Source organism: Camelus bactrianus, chromosome 12, assembly GCF_048773025.1.
Source record: "Camelus bactrianus isolate YW-2024 breed Bactrian camel chromosome 12, ASM4877302v1, whole genome shotgun sequence".
Classification (NCBI taxonomy): Eukaryota; Metazoa; Chordata; class Mammalia; order Artiodactyla; family Camelidae; genus Camelus; species Camelus bactrianus.
In genome coordinates, this window is record NC_133550.1 from 49293345 (window position 1) to 49318788 (window position 25444).

Sequence of the window (25444 nt, forward strand, 5' to 3'; positions counted from 1 at the left end):
AACCATGTATAACTTACACAAGTCACCTTATACAAGATGTACAACTAAGAAGTGAAATCCAGGGGAAATTATTGAACTATTATAATCACTACCAATAGTTTAAAAACAAATATGGAAGAGATACTGTATCTCATAGTGCCAGTATGGATAAAATTATTTTTCTTTTTTAGAACCCTTACTCTTTATATTTATTTTTTAGCTAACAAGGTTCAAAAGCCTTATCATCACTCTAAATTAAAAGGTAGCATATGTAATGGGAAAAACTGCAGATTTTATAACGGAAACGAACAAACAAAATAAAACACAATGGTTTGCACTATCTTTAGGACCTAACCAGCTGTGTTACTTTAGGAAAGTTATTTAGTCTTTCTGGGCACCAGCTAACTCATCTCTAAAATGGGAATAATATCTCTAAATTAAATATACTTCAGCATTAATTGAAATGATGTATGCATAGTACTTGGTACCCAGCAGGCATTCCATACATATTAACCTCACATCCATATCCTTAACGTGCCTTATATTGTGACAGTCATTTAGAACATGTCCTTAGAAGTCTACAAACTTACTTTTGATCAAATTGGCTCACAATAAAAGTTATTATAAAAGGTTTTACACTTTTAATACAAGGTATTCACTGAGTCAAATACTTATTAAGTACCTAGTATGTTTCAAGCAATATGATTCACAGTAAACACAGAAAGATACCATATTTTGTTAACATTATATATTTCAAGTAATCAGGGTCATTTCTCACCATTGTATCCTGGAACACTTTTTCCTGCTTGCCCTGGAGGAGGTGATTTAGAATTACCTAATCCAACGCATGACGCTGTAATTGGGGATCCAGTCTCTGGAGAAATAAATATTATTTATCATTTAACGTTTCAACTCGAGATCATGATGTTTCCTCAGTGCCTGCACTGCCCCTCTCCCTCCACAGAATTTCACTGCATGAGGAACAGATAAATAGTGCAAATGTACTATTTAAAAGTGCAAAAAATCCAGTAATTTATATAACATCGACATTTTTAAAACTTAAGGACACAAATTCAGAATAATATATACAGTATCTGCTTCTGTTAAAGAAAAGAAAGGCTTCTCTAGTGTTTCCAGCTGTGCAGCAGCAGGCATGAAGAACGGAGAATTATGCGACTGTGAGAGTTTTACAACACATGTTAAAAACTAAAAAATCTCTATAAAAGATGGTTTTTCTTAATTTGCCTAAAGTTATTTTATCAGGGTCAATAACAGCAAAGGGCAAAATATTCCTGTAACCTTTAGCTCAGTCTCTGGAATAGGTAACCCAAAGATTTTTTTTAAAGTATGTGAAAACACCATACTCTAAATTTTAAGAACTACATTTGCCTAGAGACCTCACATCTAAAGCTGAATTTATCAATGCTTTATCAAATTGCTCTTAATCTGTTGCTCCTGGATTTTTGAAGGCCCAAAATATAGGAAGGAAGCTATTTATGCTATGCTGATTATTTCCTTAAGACCAGACACTTATCCACAATTAGCGTGCATTGATTAATGCAAATGTGAAACCTGTCTTCTCTGTCTCAAGTTGTAACAGAATAGCTATTACATGATAATCGTAAGTTCTGAGAGTGATAATTTTTATAAAGGAATGCATTTGTATTATTAGCAAAAACAAGTTTGGAGTTAACAGAGTATTTTAAATATGAGATTTGTATTTGTGGAGGGGCAGGATGAGAGAACACTGACAGTGAAAAGTTTCATAACTACAGGCTTAATGTTATACACATAAATGTGAGTATTAAGGGATTAATTGCCAAACCAGTCAGGTCAAAAGTAATCCAAAATATTAAAAACATCTATCTTCCTAAGGACGCAGAATGTATTTCCTCCAGTCTGGTCTCCACCATAATTTATCATATATTTACATCACTTTCAAGTGATGAGAAGAATTTATTACTGTTCTTTACCTTCCAGAGTAGTTCAGTTTATTATCCCCATGTTATGGATGGTGGCTCAGCCGACATCAATAACAGAAGATGGACTCTTGAACACTAAAACATGGTTCCTAGGTCACGGTGCAGAGCTTAACGTGCTAAGCCAGATGGTCACCGCTAAGGAAAAGTGGCAAGTAACCAGAGCAGGCAGCTGATGTTTAATGGAGAATTCTCAAATATTCTCATATCATGACAAAAAATGGAAAGGGATTTTGTGAAATGGTATTCTAACAACCACGGGACACCCTGAGCATTCTCCCTACAGCATAAGCAAAGCATGGGAGGAAATGCGCATGTTTGGAAATTTAACATCATTTTTCCCTTTGCCTTTGGGAAAATGCCTTAAGCCCACACCTTAGCTAGCCTTGAAAACTGGTAAGAGAGACAAGAGCAGTGGTGAGAGAGGAAGCAGTCCTGCAGAGAGAGGTGCTTAGAGGAAGGTACTCGGATAAAACAGGGTGACCACAGAAAGAGAAGCTACCAGGACATGTTAGAAAGGAGATAGCGCCTTCAAGATGGTTCTGTTCCCCCTCCCTCCCAGCTGAGAAGCAGCTGCTGAAGTAAATCTGCTATTTTTAAAGTATATCTTGTCAAGTTTAGTTGATCAGTAGGGGCACTCCAATCACTTAAAGTTCAAGCTCTCGACGTTTCTTAACACCATAAGGCCTCTCAGCCACTTGTCACCACACGGCTCCAGAACCTACAAATGTACCGTCTGGTGATTCTAATTCCTATCAATGGTTCTGGTACCTGCTGCCTAAAACAAACAAACAAACAACCCACAACATGAAACCAACTGCACCCCGCTTCATCGCATCTCAGTGTGGATTCTTATAAAAGACGCTGCACTCTGTTCTTCCTGTAACATTGGGAGGAGGGAAGTGAGAATGAAATGAAGCTAAAGACACTAGAAAGTGAAGTGCGGTCAGTGTCTACTGCCTCAGCTGATCTTCTTAAGCATCGTCGTATAGTGATTACACATTAAGAATCTTTCAGCCTTCAGCTGTTTTGTTGTAGTTTACGACCGTAAAACCACCATGAATTTTAAGAGTCATGAAAATGAGGCCGCCCCTCGCTCCCTCATCTTCAGAGATGGCCAACACTCTGTCACTCCATCCACTTTTACTCTAATCTGAGCACCCGACGCCCACACCTCTTGGCCTTTCTCGCACCTTCGGAAACAGCCTACATTCTATGTAGTACATATCTCTCCAAATAAATCTACCTTTACTCAAAAAAAAAAAAAAAAAAAAAAAAAAAAGAGTCACAACAATCAGTATCCATTTAGTTACTTAAAGTAGGTAAGTTTATACTTTGAACTTTAATGCAATTTGAGTATCTCGTTGACCTTATTTTGACATTCATTTAGGGGATTAGAAAAAGAACTGTTGGTGGTGACACGTACAAAGGATACAGTCAGACGAAAGGGTAGTTCCTAGGATTCTAAGCAATCTAAGGAGCCACAGTTGCGACAAAAGTGGGATGAGAAAGACCACAATGGTTGTTACAGAGACAGCCATTTGGCTTCCTCTCTTTATACCTCTGCTCGTCCTGAGACCCAAGAAGCGATCCATCTGCGCCACAGGCGCACAGACGCCCGCTCGCACGCTCAGGCACGCAGACTGCGCAACCCCCGGCTCTCCAGCTGCTCCACGTGCAGGGCAGGCTCCGCTCCCGGAAAGCCCCAGGCATGCTGCGCTCCTTAATCAAACTTCAGAGGGCTCCCACAGCCCCATTTCAAAGATGCTCTAAAAACATCTGCCTCACCCTGCCCAGGCTGTAATTAACCGGCTAGCAGTTATCTAGGCAGACAGGAAATCCAGATGTCATGTTTTGACTGGGAAATAGCTACACTGAACAAACCAAAACATTCTCTTTGAAGAGGAGAACTGGACACTTCATTTGAAGAAATCTTTCCAAAGGTGCCCAACCTGAGAAAGACACAATATTCAGCAATTTTCCAGCATAATTTCCTTAGGGAAGAGAAAACTGGGAGGCAGACAGCAGGAAATTGAAGGTTGCGAAGAATAAGCTACTTTGGTATGTTTATATTCACACTGCGTTAGAAGCTAATACAGACACTTCACTATTTTTTTTTAGTATTTTTCCTGCCTCACCCCACCTTATTGCATTAGTGAGTTGTAACCTAAATGAATTTTTCTTAAAACTTCTAACTCCAAAGGAAGAAAATGAAAGAGAATTAATACACATATTTTTTCCAAATATGAATTATGCCTTGTACCATGTGCTAAGTGCTTTTTGTTTATATTATTGCATTTAAGCCAACAGGAAGAAAAGGAAATATTATTTTTTTCCAGATGAGAATTCCTGAGGCCTAGGATAGAAAATTTAAGCCATTTCCCTTGCTTCACATTGTTTTCAGAGAAGGAGAACAATGGCACAGATGAGGAGTCCCTTGTGAGGTTCTCATGGAGAATACAGACGATGAGTAGGAAATGGAACTCACCCAGACCGCATCTCAGCAGAGAAAGAAAAACCCTTGTGACAGGAAGTGAGCCCAGTCTCTCACACACGCAAATGGAAGGAATGGTGATACGTAACACTTATTACCAAATGTCTATGAGCAGCTATTATGTGGTACTGTCATTCAAACTGGATAGAGCAATAAATGCAAGTGCCCAAAATTCCTACCCACATGGAGCTCACATTCTAACTAGGGGAACAAACCACAACAACACAGGAAAGTACAACATATAGCATGTTAAAAAGTGATAACCACTAAGAAAATAAAGCACAGACAGGATATAGGATGTGAAGGGAAGGGATTGCAATTTTAGATTGGGTGACCAGAAAAAACCTCCCTGAGAAGTGCATTTGAGTGAAGACCTAAAAGAAGTGAGGGCACGTGCCTCATACATATCTAGGGACAAAGAATCCAAGAGGAAGGAACTGCAAATGCAAAGATCCTGAGGTAGGTTTATTCCTAGAGTATTTAAGGAGCAGTGAGGCAGCCAGTGTGACTGAAGCAGAACAAATGAGGAAAGTGTTGATAAGAAATACGATCAGAGAGGTAGTCAGGAGACAGATTGCATAAAACTACTTCAAAGTCCTCGTAAGACCTTAAGTTTTTCTTCTGAGTGACTCTGCAAGCTAATGAGGGCTTCTGAACAAAGAAGCTGATGAACCATAACAATGCAAATAAAATTTACTTAAATAGTTAAGCCTCATTTAGGTTCTATGATCAGGTTTATTTTATTTGGGGTTTTGAGAGAGATATGGGGGAAATATGGACAGGTGGAAGCTGTTTTGGAATGGTTGGGTAACGACAGGAACCTGTCTTCCTGAAAGTAGGAACCCATTCACATGAGAATTCACTAGACTGACAAAAAGACTAGAGCCCAGTTAGGTGGCAGATGGGAGACAGCCTGCCCACACAAACCGAAGACAATCAGTTTTGTTATATAAGTGTTAGTGTGTCTATAAATCAATACAGCATTTCTAAAAGGCAATTTTGCAATTCTTATAAGAAGCCTTAAAAATGCCAATTTTTCTAAAAACCCTTAAAGCCTCCTCATAGCCTTTAATACAGTTGTTCCACTTTAAGGGATGTGAACAATGAGATATTCGTAAGAGTTCACACATATCAAGTGCCAAGGATGTTTGTCATAGTATTATTTATATTAGAGTTTAAAAGATTGTCCAAAAAATAGGAATTATTCCATATTAAGGAATACTGCAAAGGCATTCAAACACCATAGAAAAATGTCCAGCCAAGATAGGAAATGATTCTCACCAAAATACTGTTTAGATAAAAGTTATGAAACAAAATGTACAACATGATACAATTTTTTGTAAATAATATACATTGGGCAAAATAAACATCTTGGCAAGATACATATAAAATATTAGCAGAATTTCTGGACTCCATTTCTGAATGGGGAGCAGAGGGGAAATTATATTCAAGAGTTCAAAGGCTACATCCATAGCCTTTAAATCTGTCCATGGTGAAAGACTGAAGGTGGGTGCAATTTGATATTCCTTCTACCTACAGGTGGGTTCCATGTCCTCTCAACTTCAATTTGGGTCATCTCTTGATGGCTTTGAGTAACAGCAAAGAGTGGAAATGATACTTTGTCAGTTTCTAGGCACAGGTCGGTCTTAAGAAAACCAGAACACTCTCAGGAACCCGTGAGCCGCCACAGAAGATAGTCGGCTACTCTGAGTCTTCCAAGCTAAAAATGCCACTAGCAAGCATTCCAGACAGAGTCCTAGATGAGTCAAGCCTTCGGCTAGTCCCAGGCATGACAGTGAAGCCATCTTGGACCCTCCAGACTAGTTCACTCACCACACAATACTGCCTGAGTTGTCTCAATCAACAACACTTGGAGTACTAAATCCCTAGCTGATCTCTGCTGTATCTTTGACCCATAAAATCCTGAGATATGGTGGCTATTTTAAGCCACTAGGTTTTAGAGGTTTTTGTTTTTTGGGGTTTTTTTGGTTTTTTGTTTGTTTGTTTGTTTGTTTGTTTGTTTGTTACACAGCAAAAGACACTGGAATACTTGCCATTAAAAATGTTACAGAAATCTTTCAAAAAGGAATTGTGCATGTAATTATATGAAAACATCCCCCTAGCCAACAGCTGAAATCAGGTTCTTCTAGTGCGCTTTGAGAATCATTTGTATCAGCAGGACCGAACACCGTCCAATCCCTGACATTTTGTGCTCAGAAAATGTTCGCTGACTAGTAAATGCATCCTTATATAATTTTAGGTTCTGATTCCCATTATTAAGAACAGGGATCTTAAAAAAATAAACAGCAAATCACACAATGCAACCCCAAAATGAACCAGAGAGCAAGAGAAACAGAGGACTCAGGAAAGGGAAAAAACTGTATGTTACTGCTGTAATTCTGTTACGATCTTTTTCTTATTCCAAGAACGATATTCAAAGGTCAGCCCTTCCATAAATATTTATTGAATATACCCTGTGTACTGAATGCATGTCTTTTGGCAAGAAGGGAGTGTTAAAGGTGGAAAGACATGCCTAACAGAAATAGTAGCAAGAACAAAGTTGAGCAGTTAGACCACCAAGGGACTGACCCCAAGTTATTTAGTAGAGCAAAGCGTGGGGGTGATGGGTGGACTGAGAGATAATAAATAAAGAACAAAATGTGCATGGAGAGCAGAGGCAGATCACGAAGTGTCTCCCAAACTACATTAAGGAATTTGGATATTATTCTCGGAACACTGGGGGACTCGGGGGCTGTAGCAGAAGCAATTTATTCAGAATTACAACTTAGAAAAAGTTGTTCAGTTGCGAACTAGAGTGCTAATTTGAGGATCCCAACCTAGAGCAAGAAATTGGACGGTGGTGGTCTGGTGCAGGCGCAGGTAGAAGATGATGAGATCGAATGTGAGTTACACTCAGCATCGGAAGAGCTTGGTGATTGCTGGGATATGCGGACAGAGCAAGAGGAAGAAATCCAGGACAAGCCCCAGGGTTCTGGCTCACAGATGAAAGCCAACACAGAAAGAAGAGGAGATGGGAGTCAGGCTTAAGAGGAAGAACATGGTGGCAGGTTCAGCTCTATAAATAAGAGCTCCAGCTGTATCTGGAAATCTGCCAGTGGGTTCCCACTGTGGTTCTAGAAACACAACATTTAAGCAATATGGATTCAGAAGTTGGTGGCCCATACAGAGAGCTAAAACCCTAGAAATAAATCAATTCAGTGGCCCAGGGCCGCTGAGTCGTATTAATCACAGCATCATGATGGGCACAGAAGCAATCTGTAAAGAAACCATTCTCTACACCTCTAAATCTATACAGTGAGCTATAAATAACTTGAATGGTGGTAGCCAAAAGAAAGCAGAAACAGCGAGTTGTACACCGGTGAAAGAAAATCAATGTAATCTTTGTGTTCACGAGATGGTGCGATTACAGTTTAAAATACTTAATTCAAAGCAGCTTAACTTTTGGTACTGGAAGCAGACCATTAATTCAAGCTGCGAGACACTGGTCTTATCCGGGTCTCTTACCAGCACACTGCCTCTTACCTTAGAGAACCTCATAAATAACTTAGAGCTGAACTAGATATGAAATGCTGGACTAACGAAGGAGTAAGATAAAACACATGGAGAAAGGACTCCGGACAACACAGAGCAATGACAGTTCCGGTTCTAATCCTGACTCGTTCGTTGACTCTGGGAAATTAAATTCTCTGTGATGAATTTTTTCATGTATAAATTGAGCCCTTTGTTCTAAGTTTTCTTGAGTCTGGACTATCTACAGACCAGGATGCTAAAGATGGTCTTTATATTTGTGCAGGGTTATTCATAGAATGGAAAGGAAAAGAAAAACATTTACTGAGTGTTTCTATAGGCCAGGAACTTGCAGAATTGTTCATACATATCTGTTTCACTTCATTTCAAGCTTTCTACAAGCCTGTGAGAAAACCCATGGGCACACAATTAAGGACTTGTCAGCCGCTACAGAAGGAAGTAACTAAACCAGGATTTAAACGGTCTTATTGGGAGTCAGCGTCACTTTTTCCTGCCCACACTGCTTTTCCAAGGAGCATTAGTCACCTGTTGTTTTCCAAATTAGAACTGACAGCAAAAGAGGAACTGGGAATTACTCTTATGGGGCCAGTGGGCCCACCGTGCAGAGAATTGCATGCACCAGGGGAAATCAAATTTCCAGACCAGAAGGTTTTGTCAAGGGAGGGTTTACGAACTTTTTCTTGTAAAGATCTACCAAAACATGACATGTTTTCGCCTTTCTAGAGGGGATTAAATGTGATTCTTGCAAAGGGAAGGAGAATTAGAATAGATGATATTTCAAAGACCAAACCAATACTATATTATTAATCAATTTCTTAGTGTTTACTCTCTTATCAAAACATTATCACTAGCATAGTAATGAGCACAGAGATTCTAAAAAGCAACTTACACATCTGAGTTACTTCATGGATCATATTTGAAAAAAGTACCAACTGTAATGTGGGTGTTCTTCTGACATTATAATGCTATAAAGATGAAAATGTGTGATTCAATGACTGCTATTTAACTCGGGTATTCACTTTCAGATGGATTAACAATCAGTAAACAGCTATTCACTTTCAGAAAGAGAAAGCCTCACCAAGCCTAACATTTGACAAAAGATTATTCCTTCCACAAACCAAATTCACGTAGCTTAGCTCTAAGTCCCTGCTTCTCCAACTATCAGTAAAAATTACCTACGTTAGACTAATGAAGGCTTGCTCTAAATGAGGAAAAAACTCTGTTGCCAGGCAACAAAGATGCCATCAAGATATTTTTCGTCTCTTACCAGATGAACACCATCACAGCATCACTCACTGAACAGTGCTGAAATGACACTGTGTCTATATAACTGTTTTTCCCCAGTCATAACTTCTCATGTCAAACTACCTAAAATCTCTTTCCCATGAATAAAAAATAGAGACGAATTTATTTTTGAGAAAAAAAATGTTTTGAGAAAAACAAAAATGCACCAGACAGTGGTGACTCACTCATATTACTAAAGACTCTGCATTGTACTATTTGAAAGCAGTACAGGGAATATATATGGGACCACCCAGTTCGTGGGGCAGTGGCATTGCCAGTCCAGTCCAAATCAGCTCTCTGAGTTCTACCGTGTGTATTTCAAAAGTCTAGTTCAATCCATTGTCTTTGAACATATAGGTCTGTACTTAAAAAAAAAAAAAAAAAACTATCACTATAGCCCAAATCTGATGAGCTCAGAAAATATTAAGTAAAACCCAGAAAGCAGGGAATGATAGTTAAAAAGTAAAGCCTGGGAAGGCAGCATTTTAATTCTACATAGAAATATTTTACTTCAAGATCTGCAACCAAAGGAATGTTTGCTAGTGGCTACTGGTACCCAAACCAAAGAGAACAGATTTTTAAATAATTAAAAATAGAGTCATCAAGGTAAAGTCACTGAAGAGATATTTTCCTCACTGTCATGTCAACTATATAGAGCCTTTTATCCCTTGGCCCCAAAAAACAGGAAAAACATACAGGATTTTGCACAGGGCACAGACTAGGTATGCTTAAGTTGGAAGAAAGTCACACATCTACCATATAGTTGTAACATGTTTTTTTAAAAAAAGCATACATTACAAGGGTCATAAAACTCTCATTGTGCAATTCTAGGGATGAAGAAACTTCCCTATCACAGATTAACTCAGAACCACAGTCTGACAGACTGAAATCCCTCTGCATATAAATGTATCAACTCATATGCACAGAAGTGGAATGTGTGAGAATGCAAAGGTAACCGAGGAAGAGGGCAATCCAGGAAAAACGCGTGGCTTCAACTTTGATCCTCTCCCCATGCAGTCTCCAATCCTGGTTGTGGGTTTTGTAATCAGTCTACCAAGGAGGAATGAGTCATTACTGTATCTGAGCCCATACCATTTCTCACAGAGATCTCAGGCTGGAATGACTGTTACTGAAGTATAATTAATTATTCCATGTTGTAAATAAAATGTATTGCTGCTGTTAGAGCAGGCAGATAGCTAGATATGAGCAGAGAAAGGGGGACACAGACCAAATGGCAGGAATTGGGCAGAAAGGAGGGGCACAAGCCAAATGCAGGAAACCACACATCATGTAAGCAGCAGGGTTCCCTAGGCAGAGAAAGAAAAGCAGGAACCTTTGGGCTGATAAGGGATCATGCTTTTTGGGGTGACAAGTGGTCTGGAGAAGAACAAAGAAAGGTGAGAAAAGGCAGGAATTTCCAGTGTCCAAATGTAACCTTTTGCTCATTATGCCCTCATTTCAGTAAAATTAGCCTTGCAGATCAGAAGCACCCATCATGCACCGACGCCATGACACTTCCGATCCAGACTAAATAAGGACAAAAATCCCTTCGTCCTTTGGGAAGGTGGAGTTGGGATGATAATCAGGGAATATGACCCCAAACCCAATGATATTCTGCCCATTCATTTTTGCACCCTATGTAGCTAACTTGCCAAACAAACTCAGGGCAGCCGCTCACCTGAGCCTGCCCGCTCTCCCCTTGAGAGTGTGCTATCCATCCTTTAATAAATCCTCACTTTTACTTTTTTTAACCTCCAAATCCTGTCTCTGAATTCTTTCTGGGGCGGGACAAGAACCTGGAACACCGGTTGCATCTACTGGCAACACTGCCTTTAAAAAAATCTTAGGCTAGTGGCTCTTCTCTCACTATACCTAAGCATTGGGCCTGGATTTGATCAGCCTAACCCATTTTTGTGGTTAAAATCCTTGTCCCTGTTGTCCATTCTCAGGAAGTACAAACCACCAAACAGTACAAAAATAAGGATTATCAGATCGTGATACAGCCTTGACACATTTTAATAATATGGTATTAGGGTGTGTGTGCCTTTAGGATCAATGGTTTTGATTTAAGAACCGGCATGACTGAAGTTTGCCGGAGCCTGTGGGTCTACTTTAATAAAAATCCAGAATTATCAGATTCCTCCTCAAAGGAAGAAGATTCAGGCTGTATATAGAATGTAGTGACTTCAGAACTTGCAATTGCAATTAAAACTGTGGCAGTTCAATCAAACAGGGAGAGAAATGCTGTGATTACTCCAAGATATAATAACTCAGCAAAGGTGGCTCAAGGCAGATACGGTAAGATCAATAACTTCAATCAGCACCAATGTCTCAATACATTAGGAGACTACCGTTTTCTCACTGAAATATTTCTTTAGGGTTTTAAAAACTCTATAAAGAATCTGACTCCTCCATTAAAGAGATGGACACAAAACAAACACCAAAATCACCCAGTGCCATTCAAGTTGGTAATCATTATCTCATTTCAAGTATTTCGTCACGACCGGGGCATAAGGACACTTGAAACATTTTCAACGTAAGTTCTGTATCTTCTGATGGAAACCACATATATATGTTCTGCCGGCAGGTGGAAAGAACCATGGATTCTTTTGATCTAAACCCTTGTCCCTTATAAAAGCCATAGTGCAACTCGAGTGTTCTAACCTTGCAGTCTTCATCTTTATTTAACTGACCAATAGCAAGCAAAAGAGTAAAGTGTTTCTACCCAGGATTATATAACATTACAGAGTGGGATGTCAAGCTTTTTTGTCACAATAATTTCTAAACTAGTATCAAATAGGAAGGAAATAAATAGGAAGGAAAGAACGAGGGAGGGGAAAAGAAAAGGAAGACGAAGAAAGGTAAGAAGAAAGGAAGGAAGGAAAGAAGGGGAAAAGAAAAGGGGAAATTTCAAAAAGAAATAAGGTCTATTATGTTTTGGGTTTTGGTGCTTGGTTGCTTAAATTTAAAGATCATTTTTTTGTACTAGGTGATTCACTCATAAAGAAAACAGTACTTTTACACTAATCTTAAGTCAGAAAAAAGAAAAGAAATCTTGCAAAGGACACCATGCCCTGCATTGACAGTTCTTCCTTTGTAAAACCGTGCTTGCAGTTTGATTTCTGGAAAAGCTCATCTTAGTACTAAAAATGATCCATAACAGTACAGTGTTTTATCCGGTGATTGTACAACTGAAAGATAACGAAGTTCTGGTTGCTTAGTTTTGTACATGGATTATCATGTCTTAAGGGAACAATTATCAATTCTCTTAATTTTCCCTTTTTAAATCATAATTGCAGCACCTCTGTTTCTCAACCTTTATCTAAAAAAGTTCAGTCAATAATCCAAGTGCTTTTAATCATATTACAGATAAGTTACCGTGAAGATAAAGCATCTGGGTATAGATAATTCATCTATTATTCAGATTTATGAATCAAATACATATAACTCTCCTACCTAGACTTGGCAAAACCAATTGCTTTCATGAGAGCATCAAACATTTACTTCATTACAATCCAAAACAAGGGTTTAATGCTTCAGTGGTGTTGAACAGCAATGATTCTTTTTTAAAATCTCTGTAAGGAGTTGATCTGCTCTCGGATTTTCCACAGATTAGTTCTCAATTTTAAATCTTAGGTATTATTTAAATCAGACATCAAAGAGTGTTGATATTAATGGATCAAAGAGGATGTTAGTCACTAGAGATCTGTTGTTGCTAATACAAATTTCACTTGGGTAACAAAAACAACATGGTAATATAAATGGATTGACTGCAGAGTGGCTTCTTATAACTCAAGTCCCAGGAATTAATCAATTGTCACTTATACATTTTAGTTATTTAATATATTCCTCACTAATTCCAAATTATACATCATAGTTTCTTAACAGCTCATTTGTACACGTATATTAATGTAATCAGAGAGCACGTTCATAAATTATCCATTGTATGGAAGGTTCATAAAAGTGTGTGATTGTATAAAATACTATCAATTTCTAAGTCAATAACAAGTAAGAGCAACCTTGTAGAAAATTTGAAGTAAAGAAAAATATTCCTTTGGGCAAAGCTCAACCTTCCCTCAAACGTTATCAGATTTTTTATTGACATACCTCTTGGGGAAGCGCACCGACATCTATTTGATATGTAAAGTATTAGGAAATTCATAAACGTGCTAGAAATAGCAAATTTTTCTCTCAGTTTTTAAGAGTTACTAATAACTCATGAAGTACTTGTCTTTTCCCCCATTAATCTGATATCACCTTAAGAAAGCTGAACAGTTGCAAATATTAAACTTCAGTATCACTTTGCAATTATTTACCACAACATGCAACTTTGAAAACAGCAAATTGATTTCTTCTATGCAAATAAAGACTCTAACTAAATTTTCTGTTAGTAGCAGACATCTGCACCACCTGGGATAAATTTCCTTTATAAAAATAAGGACAAAACCACCGACCTATCCAGCTAGCTAGTTGCCTACCTACATACCTATCCATGTGTATGTCTTTGTGTACTTTAATCAGACACAATATCAATGCTGTAAAATTAAATGTGCAGATGGAAAGAATCAGTCATTTTGAGTAGAAATCCACTATGTTTTCCACAGTAATGAGCAGCCATTCAAGCCTGATTAAAGTGACAGCACACGGACATAATGTGGCTATTAATTCCCTCTGAACAACACATTAAAGAAAAATTGCAAATTCACATGGAATTCAGTACCCACTAGAGACCTCATATGCTTGTTTCTCAGGCTTCAGTGAGTTTTTTGTTTTTTGGGTTTTTTTCGTTTTTTTGTAAGCCTGGATGCACTACATCTGCACAGGCTATAATCTGCAAAGACATCAGTAAGAAAAAGTAAAAGAATCATAATTTTATTTATTAATGTGTTGGTTTCCTTCAACAAGCTTTAGCATAGTCACCTTTAAGGAGGAAAGGGGGGAAACAAAACTCTTCTACAAGCATTTGTGTAAGGTCACTTATGTGTTGGCAACAACTCTCCATTTTGACCAGGAAAGGAAAAGCATCTTGGAAAATATCTTAAAGGTGATAAGATAGTTTCCTCTTTATGCCCAGGAAAATAAGTGTTAGAACTTTCCTGGTGAACAGGGTATGCATCAATTCTATAAATACTCTTCCTTGCAGGGGTCATAATTTTTCACTCGTTTTTATATATTTTACACATAGCATTGCTCTTTCTCCAAATTCAATCTTATCTTTTTTATTCCCAAATGGCTACAAATCTGAATTTAGATTAAAAAATTTCTCCCTTAGCAAATCATATATGAGAAAACAGAAACTCTGATTTTCACCTTACTTAAGGAACATGTATATTCTGTTCTGATCATTTGATATTTTTTATTACAAATGATATAGAAAACACGTTTTTCTAAAAGAGTAATATCCAAGAAAATAATGTAAAAAGTATAATTTATTAGAATCAGAGTTCTAAAATATTAGACACTGAAATTCAGTTTTAGCCACTCGATCTTCTAGAAATAATCATTCTAAAAATCAGACCTAATTTTTGCTAAGAAATTTTATTAATTTTTTAATCCAAATTTGATATCCTGCCCCAATTGCTCAGGAGATGGAAATTCTGAAAAGGCTAATACACAATTGTTAACCTAATAAGTTGAACCAAGTAAGGTTGAACTGAAATATGTACATATGAAGGCCACAAGGCCCCCATAACTCATAGCTACGCTCAGTGGGCCAAATGGTAAAGCCAACAAAATCACCAGACTCAGTGATGAGGAAAACAGATTCCAGATAATCTACTTACTTTCACATATGTATGCAATCATCCTTCAAAAGAAGCAGCAGAAAGGTTTTTTCAATCTGTACCAAAATTTTAGTCTAACCACTGAATATGACAAGCTGTTCCCAAGGATCACTTAGTGGAAGGATAATAGAGAATAAATAAGTAAATAAATAAATTACATATATAGTAGTCTTTTGGTGAAAAATAAATTTCTCTGTCTTAAGTGCTAGGCAGAAGAGGTCTGAACATCAGAAGGGAGCCAGAAAACCACAGGAAATCCTATTAAAGAAACAGTGCTTTCCAAAAAAGGGTACTCTGGGAGCAGCGTGTACAGTGTACAGGGAAGCAGAGAGGACCGAGATGGGGGATGAGGATAATTTAATCAGGGCAGATGTTAAGGTAGCTGCTGCAGCTCAAAGGCAATAGGAGCACTGAAGGTGCAGTGAATCCAACAGACACTTCAAAGGAAAACCTGAGATTCAGGGACTCACCTGATATGGGAAACAAAGAGAAGCAGCAGCAAAAGAGGTCTCTGGGGCTTTATACGTAAGGACCAAGAGGATGGTAGCATCAATGTCATTTATGAAGATGTTTTTAACAAAAGGATGTTCAAAGAATTGCTTATTTCTAATGAAACCAGAACCACCTGATTCCTGAGTCTGTGCCTGATCATCATGATTCAGAATTTCCTCCAATCCTTGCAGAGTTTCTGAACATTTCTGCAATAGTTATGCACATGTTTGGAAAATGCTCACCAGTTTGCCACCAATGGTCTAGGACGGGTACTCGGAAGACTTTTTTGGACCATTCCAGGGTCTCCAAGTCACATCGTTCTCCAGCCACAAATAATGTTTTGAACCTGAATATAATAGGGTGAGTGAATTCAAATTATTCCCTGAAAAAAAACTGAAAGAATTCCATCTACCTTCTTTTAAACATTGTACAATCCAAGCGCATTAATTCTGTCAGAGGAAAATAGTCATACCACCAGTATAACACACTGTAGAATGGTCAGAGGCATTATTTTTCTTGACCCAAATATGACTACATGCATATCATAGCATTGGAAAGAGATGCTTCAAAAGTAGAATTCACATCTATAGCTTCTCAGTTTTGAGAAGAGCAACTAAGTTGAGCTTTGTAATCTATCTGTCTTATTCACCTAATGATCAAAACGGAAAAACCTTTTTCCTCCTTGACATTACCGCTACTAATTTTAGCTCCAAGTTTGATTGCTGTATTCTACTTCAGCTTATACACAGAAATACACTCTCAAGTAACAGCTAAGGCAACAAATATGCTCATAAATATGATGCACTTGATCCTTCTCCTGAGTTACTTTGCTAAAGATTACTCTAATTTCAACACATATTTCTCCTATTCCAAGGATATAGATAGGAAAGATAGGTAGTTAAAAAGTAAATGCCATTGTGGCTTTCCAGGTTAAAAAGGCTTTTATCAAAAGGAACAGACGATTACTAAGGAATGAACAATTTTTGGCAGAGAGCACCATGCCACAGAACAGGAAGGATGAAATAGAAAAACCAGAATTGGTTAACACTACTGGCGGTTCATTAAGAGAATGACTATTTTTCTCCCCTTATCAATGGCCCCATGGCCTATCTGTCAAAACAAAGAATATACATATGAAAAGTCAATTCATTATCATCGAAATAAAACCCAATCAAACAAATAAACCCTACCTACCCTGAACAATGTAATAGAGCCACAGAATATTTCTTACCATTCCCTTAACTTACATCATTTCATGAAGAGCCCATGAAGATTCAAATATTTCCCCTCTATGCTCCAAGAACATGCATTTCCTGTTTCTGCTATAAACATGTATCTATTCTGTAATTGTTTGCTGCCTATTTCTCACAATGGACTGTGAGCTTCTTAGGAACATTCATCTTTATGATCGCAATACCAATCAAAATACCTGGGAATTTTAGGTAGTTAAACATTTAAACAAACTACATATATATTTGCAATTTGAGGTAAAATTTATGTAATCAAATGTGTATTCATTTATAACTTGCTTGAAATTAAAATTTGGATTATCAATTATGTCCTCATCAGACAGAAACGTTAGAGCAGAATGAATTAAATGCATTAAGTCATTAAAAGTAGGTTCAAGTATAATGGTTAGTGTAAAGTTTTAAAATGTAAAATGAGGTTGATACAGCTATGATTTTAGATGCTATGTAAAGACAAGACAAAATAAAAATATAAGCACCATATTGTTGATAATCCTAACGCTGAAAAATATGGCCATATTTTATTTTTATCTTATTCAAACAATCAGCTTCCTGATATTTTTTTAAACTTCCATGATTAAGAATATTATGCATTTCTAGGGTAAACGAGGAGCAAGTGAAGTCGTTTAGAGCGGCAGGCCTGGGCCTTGTCCCGGAGGGGCCTGTAGGGCTTTCTAAGGAATTTGGATTTCATCATGAAGGCAATGAGAAGCGAATTAAAGCCATTAAAGGTTTTAAGCAGGAGAGTGGCACCATGAGATGCTTGCTTTAGGAAGTCGCCATTGGCAGAGGTGTGGAGGATAAAAGGAGGGTCAGGGCAGGAGCCCAGGGGCCTGACTTTGGAGGCTGTCACCATCATGGAGAAGAGGTGAGACAGGAACCTGGGCAGCCCCCCCTCCCCGGGGGAAAAGGTGGAGGTGGAGATGGGGGGTTGTCCAGGAGGTCTGAGTGGCAGGACTTACTGCTATGACAATTTGCATTTCCCTGGAAAGCTTTTCAGAAATAAGTTGTATGTCATTGTAAAAACAACAACAACAACAAATAAACAAGCCAAAAATACAAACTCTGATATACCTGAGTATAAACATACTATAAACAAAGACAAGTTTAGGAATAAGATGACTAATGAAACAATTTAAAATCTTTTAATAACTATTCAATCAAATATTATTTAACTCTTAATTCCTCACAATAAATAACACCATGTTATGTAATTTTTAATTTTTATAATCAAATGATTACTGAAAAAAATCTTAGTATAAATCTAAAGTTGAAAAATATAATTTAAAGATAAACTCATGCCTAAGGGCAATAGTGTATTCTTATTTTTTAAAGGACATTTAGTCCTTCAGGATTGCAAAAAAGGAATAGAAATATTTTCAACAGTGAAATCTCTCATTAAGGACCTTGCCATTATTTTATTAATAATACAAAGAGATAAATGTCTCATATTTAAAAATTCAAAAATGGATTTTTATTTAAAAATATATTTTGTAAAAGTGAAAATTAGATATTTTTTTCACAGTGATTTGGACTCTCTGGAGGGTAAATTTATCCATATTAGTTACATATATCCTGTATCTGCACTGCACAATATGGTAGCTACTAGCTACTGTGGCTATTTAAAATTGAAAAAAACCAAAAATATCAATTTCTTCATAGTATTACCCTTTGTTAAGAGTTCAGTAGTTCAGTAGGGACATGTGGCTAGTACCTACTAATACAGAGTTCGGTTTTACTGGATAGTGTGCCCTAGATTGTTCCAGACTCACTCAATATATGGGAGATATTCTGACGATGGTAACACGTGGAAAGATAAATCTACTCCCAAATGTATACTAAAAGGATAAACAGAATGACAATATACACTACCCAGAGTAGAAATAACGGGAATGAGACCTATAAACCTTTCCTCAATTCTATATAAAACTGAGTACAATTCAAGACTCAAATGAAGTTGAAAATTAAGCAAAAAGGCAAACAGAAAAATGGTTATGCTAATTTTATTCCAAAATACACAGAAAAGCTGCACGGTAATGGATAAAATGCTAAAGATAAATTCTGGTGAAGAATTTTCAGGTAATAAAGTAGGGGTAGAAGAAAAGTAAAATGAGTATTTCTTTCAAGGTCCATAAACTAGCAAACAAGAGAAAATTACTCTTCACTTGTGCCAACAGAAGTTAAATAAAAATAGATTATTTCAGTGACACCTCGTCAACTTCTAGTTCACATGACAGAGCATCATTATCTTTGCCCTCAAGGTCTCTGTAGTTCTCTCCATCTTTCCTTAATTCTATTTCTTCCATTGATCCCCACTAAAAAAATTTAAACTACCTTTTGAAAAAAAAAAAAAACTCTCCACCATTTGTTACTGTTATTTATTGCATTGTTTGGCTTCCGTTTAAACACAATATCCAATTATCATTATAAGAGTAACAGACCATATAAATTCAACAACATAATTCATCAGTTTTTGCTGCTGCTGTTTTTGTCTCTCGTATCATTCCCCCTATGTTCATTTTTCCTTCAGGAAAGCCTTTGGATTTTAAGTTCTCTTGGCTTTGTCTGGATGAACATGTTTCTATTTTAGCCTCAGTCTTCAATAAAAGATTCTTGTTTGACAGTTCTCCCTCAGAACTTTGAAGACCTTTCCCTCTTGTCATCTGGCATCCGTTGGCATCAGTTTGGATTTTCCTTTTCAGTGCTCTGTTGACTCTCTCTGATAGTCTTTCTTTCTTTCTTTCTTCCTTTCTTTCTTTTTCTTTCTTTCTTTCTTTCTTTCTTTCTGTCTTCTTTCTTTCTGTCATTCTTTCTTTCTTTCTTTTCTGTCTTTCTTTTCTTTCTGTCTTTCTTTCTTTCTGTCTTTCTCTTCCTTCCTTCCTCTCTCTCTCCCTCTCTCTCTCTCTTTCTTTCTTCTTCTTTTTTTTTAATCTATAGCTACAATTCATGTTCTGCAGTTTTCAAATGACCTGTCCAATGAGAATTTACTTATATCCAACCTGCTTAGTACTTGGATGGCTTTTTCCATCTGGGAGCCACATCTTTCTTCAATTCTGTAACATATTCATTTATTGGCTCTTCAGTTGTCATTTCTTTAATAATGTTTCCATTTTCTTCTTCTGAAATTCCTACTAGATATATTTGGAGTTTCCTATTCTTCCCTCCAAGTCCCTAAATGGTTCTTTCAGATTTTTTTGCTTTTTCTCTCTGCTTTGCATTCTGGATAATATCCTCAATTCTATTTGTATTGTGTATTTGTAATTTTAATCAGTCTTACTTGATTGTGCCCATCTATTTCTTTTATTTATTTATTTGCTTTACACTATCCATTGAATGTTTTTTATTTTTCATACCCATTACATATTTAATAATTTCATGTAAAATTAGTTTATGACTTATTATTCTTAACAGACTTATTGTCAAGTATGATTTGACTATATTACAAAAATAATCTCAATTGGAATGAATCCACGTTCTAACTGTTGACTTTATTAGCATTAGAGTTCTTTGTGTGTTTAGAATTTTATTTCTCACTCTCTTGTCAAAAAAGAAGTTCTTTGTTTTTATTTTTAACTCTTTCTCTCTCCTATGCTCTCCTTCTCTGAAGGTTTGTAGGTGATACAATTATCCTCTAGAAGTCCAATGCCATAATGATGGCTCAGAATTATTAACCCACAGTGATACTCAGAATGTCACACATCCTATTCCAGGATGACAGATGGGTAGTTTGGTTCAGTCTCTGGTTGCTAGGCTGTTCTTTGCCTCATTCAGAACCCTAGACCAAAGCACGCTATATGTCACAGTCCCAGAAAACAACTTACAGCCATTAACATCAGCCTCCTTTTCTGAGTGGCGAGTAACAGCCCAGCCCACCTTCAATCACTAAGCAAGCTCTGACTCCATGACCTGAATAAGCAGGGCAATACTGAGTCTCTATTACTCCTCTAATGCCTGCTTGTACACCTAGCAAGTCTCTGGCTTCAGCCACCCTTACCACTTTGCAAATCTAATCCATTTCCAATCCACAAAAATGTTTATTTTTCATCTCAGTTCTGATGCTCTGCTTCTTCTTTTTTGTATTATCTCTCATTGCTCTGTAGTTGGAAACGAAAAGCTACATCAAAGTATGAGGTAGTGTGCTATCTTGAATGCAAATCTCAGTACAGAATTTTTTCTAACTTTCTTAAAACTGAACTAGAAGATCACGGGAAAATAAATCACTACAATGTGATAAAAAGAGCAGTGAATTAAAAAGCAGAAGGTGGTAATAATAGCTAAGACTTAGTATGTTAAGAACAGTTCCAAGTGCTTTGCATGGATTATGTATCTATTATTTTCATTATAATCTTGTACAATTACTGTTCTTAAAGTCAGAAAGAAAGAAAGAAAGAAAGAAAGAAAGAAAGAAAGAAAGAAAGAAAGAAAGAAAGAAAGAGAGAAAGAAAGAGAGAAAGAAAGAAAGAGAGAAAGAAAGAAAGAAAGAAAGAAAGAGAGAAAGAAAGAATATATCATTTTTTTAAGGTCAAACAATCAGTAAGTAAATGATAGATTTGAACCCAGTGAGTTCAACTCTAGAGTCAGAATCTAAACCACCATACCATACTGCCTAGTCCTGGCTTTGCCCCGAAGTAGTTATGTAATCCAGGGAATGTAATTTCACCTCTCTGTGGCAAAGTCTTCTCTATTGTGAAATGAAGTGATTACACTAGATGACTTCTCATCTATTTTTCCAAACTCTAGTCATCTATGATAAAATGAATTTACAGTTCTGGTTAGTTCCCTATTTTACAGTATCCCTCGTAAACTTTGGGGGCTGAAATTTGGGGCAAATCATTAAATATATATTTAAGATAATTTTTACTGAGGTACCTAACACATTTTAAAAAGAAAACTTCATCACTTAAAATGTTCTGTAAGAGGAGAGAGAAGCAAACTGTAAATTAATCATTAACCTGCAATGATAATACCCAGCAAAATACCCATTCAGTAAGTATGAAATGTCTGGAATCCAAATATAAAATTAAAGGTGTAGTTGTATGAAAACACATGGGTTCCGGTTTTTATTATGTTTCTCCCAAACTTAACTTTTTTGGTCTTCAGTTTCCTAAGGAGATAGCTGGGTTTTTTGAGGTTCCTTCTGTTTCTAACATTCTCTTAGTCCACAAGTGAGAATCTATTAAAGTAGTTCAGTTGAAGGTATGATTTGCATAGACTAGAATATAAATGAAAAGCAAAAGCTGCTTTTATTCCATGAATGACAAAACTCCCTGGGTCAAGTTAGTTTCCTAATTTACCTATCACAGGAAGAATATGTCTATGGTATTTAGTTAAGAGTGTGGGATCTATTCAGATGGCCTGAGTTAGTTTATTTCCAAAGAGTTACTTAAACTCTCTGGTCCTATCTATTCACCTGTAAAATGGAATAATCACAATCCTTATTTATTGTGAGGACTAAATGAGATAACAGACTTTAACTGCTTACACCTGGCACATAGGAGGTGCTCAGCAAGTGTTTGTGTTTATTAATAGCAGCAATTTGAATAATTGAGGGTGCTTGCAGAGTCTGCATTCCTAAAGGTTTATTAAAAACATAGGTGCCCATCATCATGAATAACTTAGGTGCCTAAAGACAAAGAGGGAAGACCAGGAGGAACTTACTGCAATTTCTCTTACCCTAAAATCTCATACTCCATGTCTATACCTATGAGTTTGAGAGAACAGTGATTTAATGGGTATTCCTTCAGTATTGTTTGATGGTTTATACATCAGGCAAATCAGACATGGTTTCTGCCTTTCTAAACATTTAAACCCATGTACAAATGGGAAAAGAGGATGCAGCAAATAGGAGACCTTGCTGGTCACACAACTCAAGCACTGTAATCAGAATGTTTTTGTCAGTAAAGAGACACTGCAAAACCTACAGATACTGTTTCTTCAAAACCCCTGGAATTGTCTTAACACATGAAGACTATACATAGCCCAAGATGTTTTTACCAAAATCTATGTTTCTATCCTTCAACTAAAAATGGAGGAAACTAAATTAAAATGCAGTTAAGGAAAAGAACAAATAGAGGGTAAACAGAAATATTATAATGGAAGATTCATTTTATGAACACATTTTATGTTCATTTTATGTAAATCCAGATTATTTCTTTCATAAAATAAAAAATAGAGGAAAAAGGAATAAAACCACTGATGCTGCCCAAATTGGAAGTTTCTTGCTTTAACTGCAACTGCTGTATGATAACTGTAAACTCCTTCTTGGGGGCACAGCAGCACAAAATTCATAACATCTGGCATTTAACTAAAAAAATTCAAACTGACTTAATTCAAACCCATTTTTGACTTGAAGAAACTACAAAATCCTTTTAGTATATACTAGCAGTGACCTATTTCAAAGAGGTTCAATAAGAATTGATAATGGAAATTGCCTTGAAGACACAAATTATTATAATTATCTTGGGATATACATATCATTAAACTAACATGAATGTCAATAAACCAGCACAAAAGTATATAAACTATTCAGTGCATATTATTACAAAACAACAGAAAAATAATTTCCTTCACTCTTTCCACAAAAGTAATTTGGACTATAATTTCCATGTTTTAGCTGTATATATGAAATCAAATAATATTTTCTCTTTATTTAGGACTTCCTTCTATTTTCAAAAGATACTTAGATGCTAACAAGTTTATTATACATAAATGCATTTTATATCATAATTAGCACCCTACTTTAAGGAAAATATAAGCAGGGTAGTTTAAAAAAGAAATACTTTGGTAAGTTTTGAATGAAAAGAAATTATATGATATAAAAATGATACCATATTATAATTAAATTAAAAATTAAAAATGGTATGATATTTAAAAATACCCACAGTATAGTGGAAATTCCAAATATTTCAAAGATACGTTTAGAACAGTCATTGTTAACATTCAGAACCTCTGGCTTTTTCCATGAGGGAGGTATTGCAGTGCCAGAAAAACTATATAAGGTTCCGTTATTCATTCTGATTGCAGTTTTTAATGTAATTTGCCCTGTGCATCTCGCGTTCACCTTGTCAGAGAGTACTGCTTCCCCAAGGCTGCCCCAGGATCCTGTTGACGGATTGCTCTAATTGCAGTCGGCGCTGTAAACAAGGCGGCAACTCCATGCTCCGCCAGCACACGGAAATAAGCACCAGCATCTGGTGTTCCCACAGGCTTCCCCTGCAACGAGATTCATTTAAAATGTCACTGGGTAAAACGTCTCATATTTCATTGACAGTTCAATACTTACACATTTAACAGAGCAATATTAACAAAATGGAGTTCTCAACATATTGTAGTTTTAAAATATTCCCATGTTCCATTATAAATAAAACAAACCAAATGCCCAGACATCAGAGAGGGCATTTGCTCCAAAACTGCATCCTAAAAGCTGTTCAAAATGCAACTTTTCCTTCCTTAAGTTTTGAAAGAAAAAGGACAGGAAATATATATATATATCTCACATTCAAATTAGTAACAAAAAAAGTCTTCTACTTGCCAAGAAATTAAATACGTTGTTTTGTGTGGCAGACTAAATGAGAAATGTGCTGCTATGAATTTCTAATATTAAACTTTTTTTATGTGATTGCTTTTTAAATGATAATTGCAATTCTCAAAATATATGAGAAGACAGAAAAACCTAAAATCACAGTGATTTCTGAGCAATAACCTTTTCAATTAAAAGTCTCACTCCAAGAAAAAGCAACTTCTATGAATTTAAAGAAAAATCCAATAAAGCATCTCAAAATGTAGGTTTTCCACAGCCTCAAAAATGACATTACACATGTTCAATCCACTCATAAGAATATAACAATTTTTACAAACTACAATTCAAAAGGACACAAAGCATTTTTAACTGATGTTTCTACAAAGTGGAAAATAAGCACAGCATAAATAAATCAGTAATTCTGCAAAAATTCGAAGTGTCCCATAAGATCTATCAGCCATAGGCGCTCATTCCTCAATCCATTCTCATCACTGGTACTTCTTCCTTTGTTTCTAAGGTCAGGTGCCTGGAATGTTCATATATATTATGTTAAAATATATATATGTTTCACAGTCCAATTCTTTTGGAAGGGTTTGCGGTTTCTTATTTTGGACCATTTCTTGAAGACTAAAAAGTGCTAAAGTACATCAGGAATTTCTAAGAGATGAGTGACTCCATGTAACATTTCCTAAACTTCTCTGTCCACATCCCCTATCTAAGCATTCCATAGGTCTTATATTCTGGAAAACACACTTGGGAAACACTAAACTATGGTATTAAAAAAAAAAAAAAAGAAAAGAAAGAGGGAGGGAGGAATGGTTGAGATGGAAAGAAGGAAGGAAGGATAGAATTTGCTAGTAGCAAACTTAGAGGTCTCCCTAAACAAGGAATAATAAAGGAGTGGATGACAACATGAGGTCGACCATAGCTCTGTTTAATATTTTACATTCACTATCTACTTCTAATTGGATCTTTGCTAGGGCGCTATTTGGTTTTTACATTTATTTTTTTAATGGTTGCCCTTAATATTCTTGAATACAATTATATTCTTTTTTTTAAAGAAACTTCTCTCTTATATTCTGTTGCTTTTTCTCTTGCTCTTTTAATACCAAAGAAGA

General features: G+C 36.4%; 1 protein-coding gene across 1 annotated transcript in view; it reads right to left on the minus strand.

Moving 5' to 3' along the window:
* ACSS3 (acyl-CoA synthetase short chain family member 3) overlaps positions 1 to 25444 on the minus strand; it is a 133669-nt gene that overhangs the window by 25214 nt on the left and 83011 nt on the right. The window contains exons 8-10 of the mRNA XM_010958811.3: positions 23868 to 24019; positions 15803 to 15906; positions 758 to 853 (exon numbers count right to left, since the gene is read on the minus strand). Of these exons, the coding sequence (XP_010957113.2) occupies positions 758 to 853; positions 15803 to 15906; positions 23868 to 24019 (352 nt within the window). The remainder of the gene's footprint in view (positions 1 to 757; positions 854 to 15802; positions 15907 to 23867; positions 24020 to 25444) is intronic.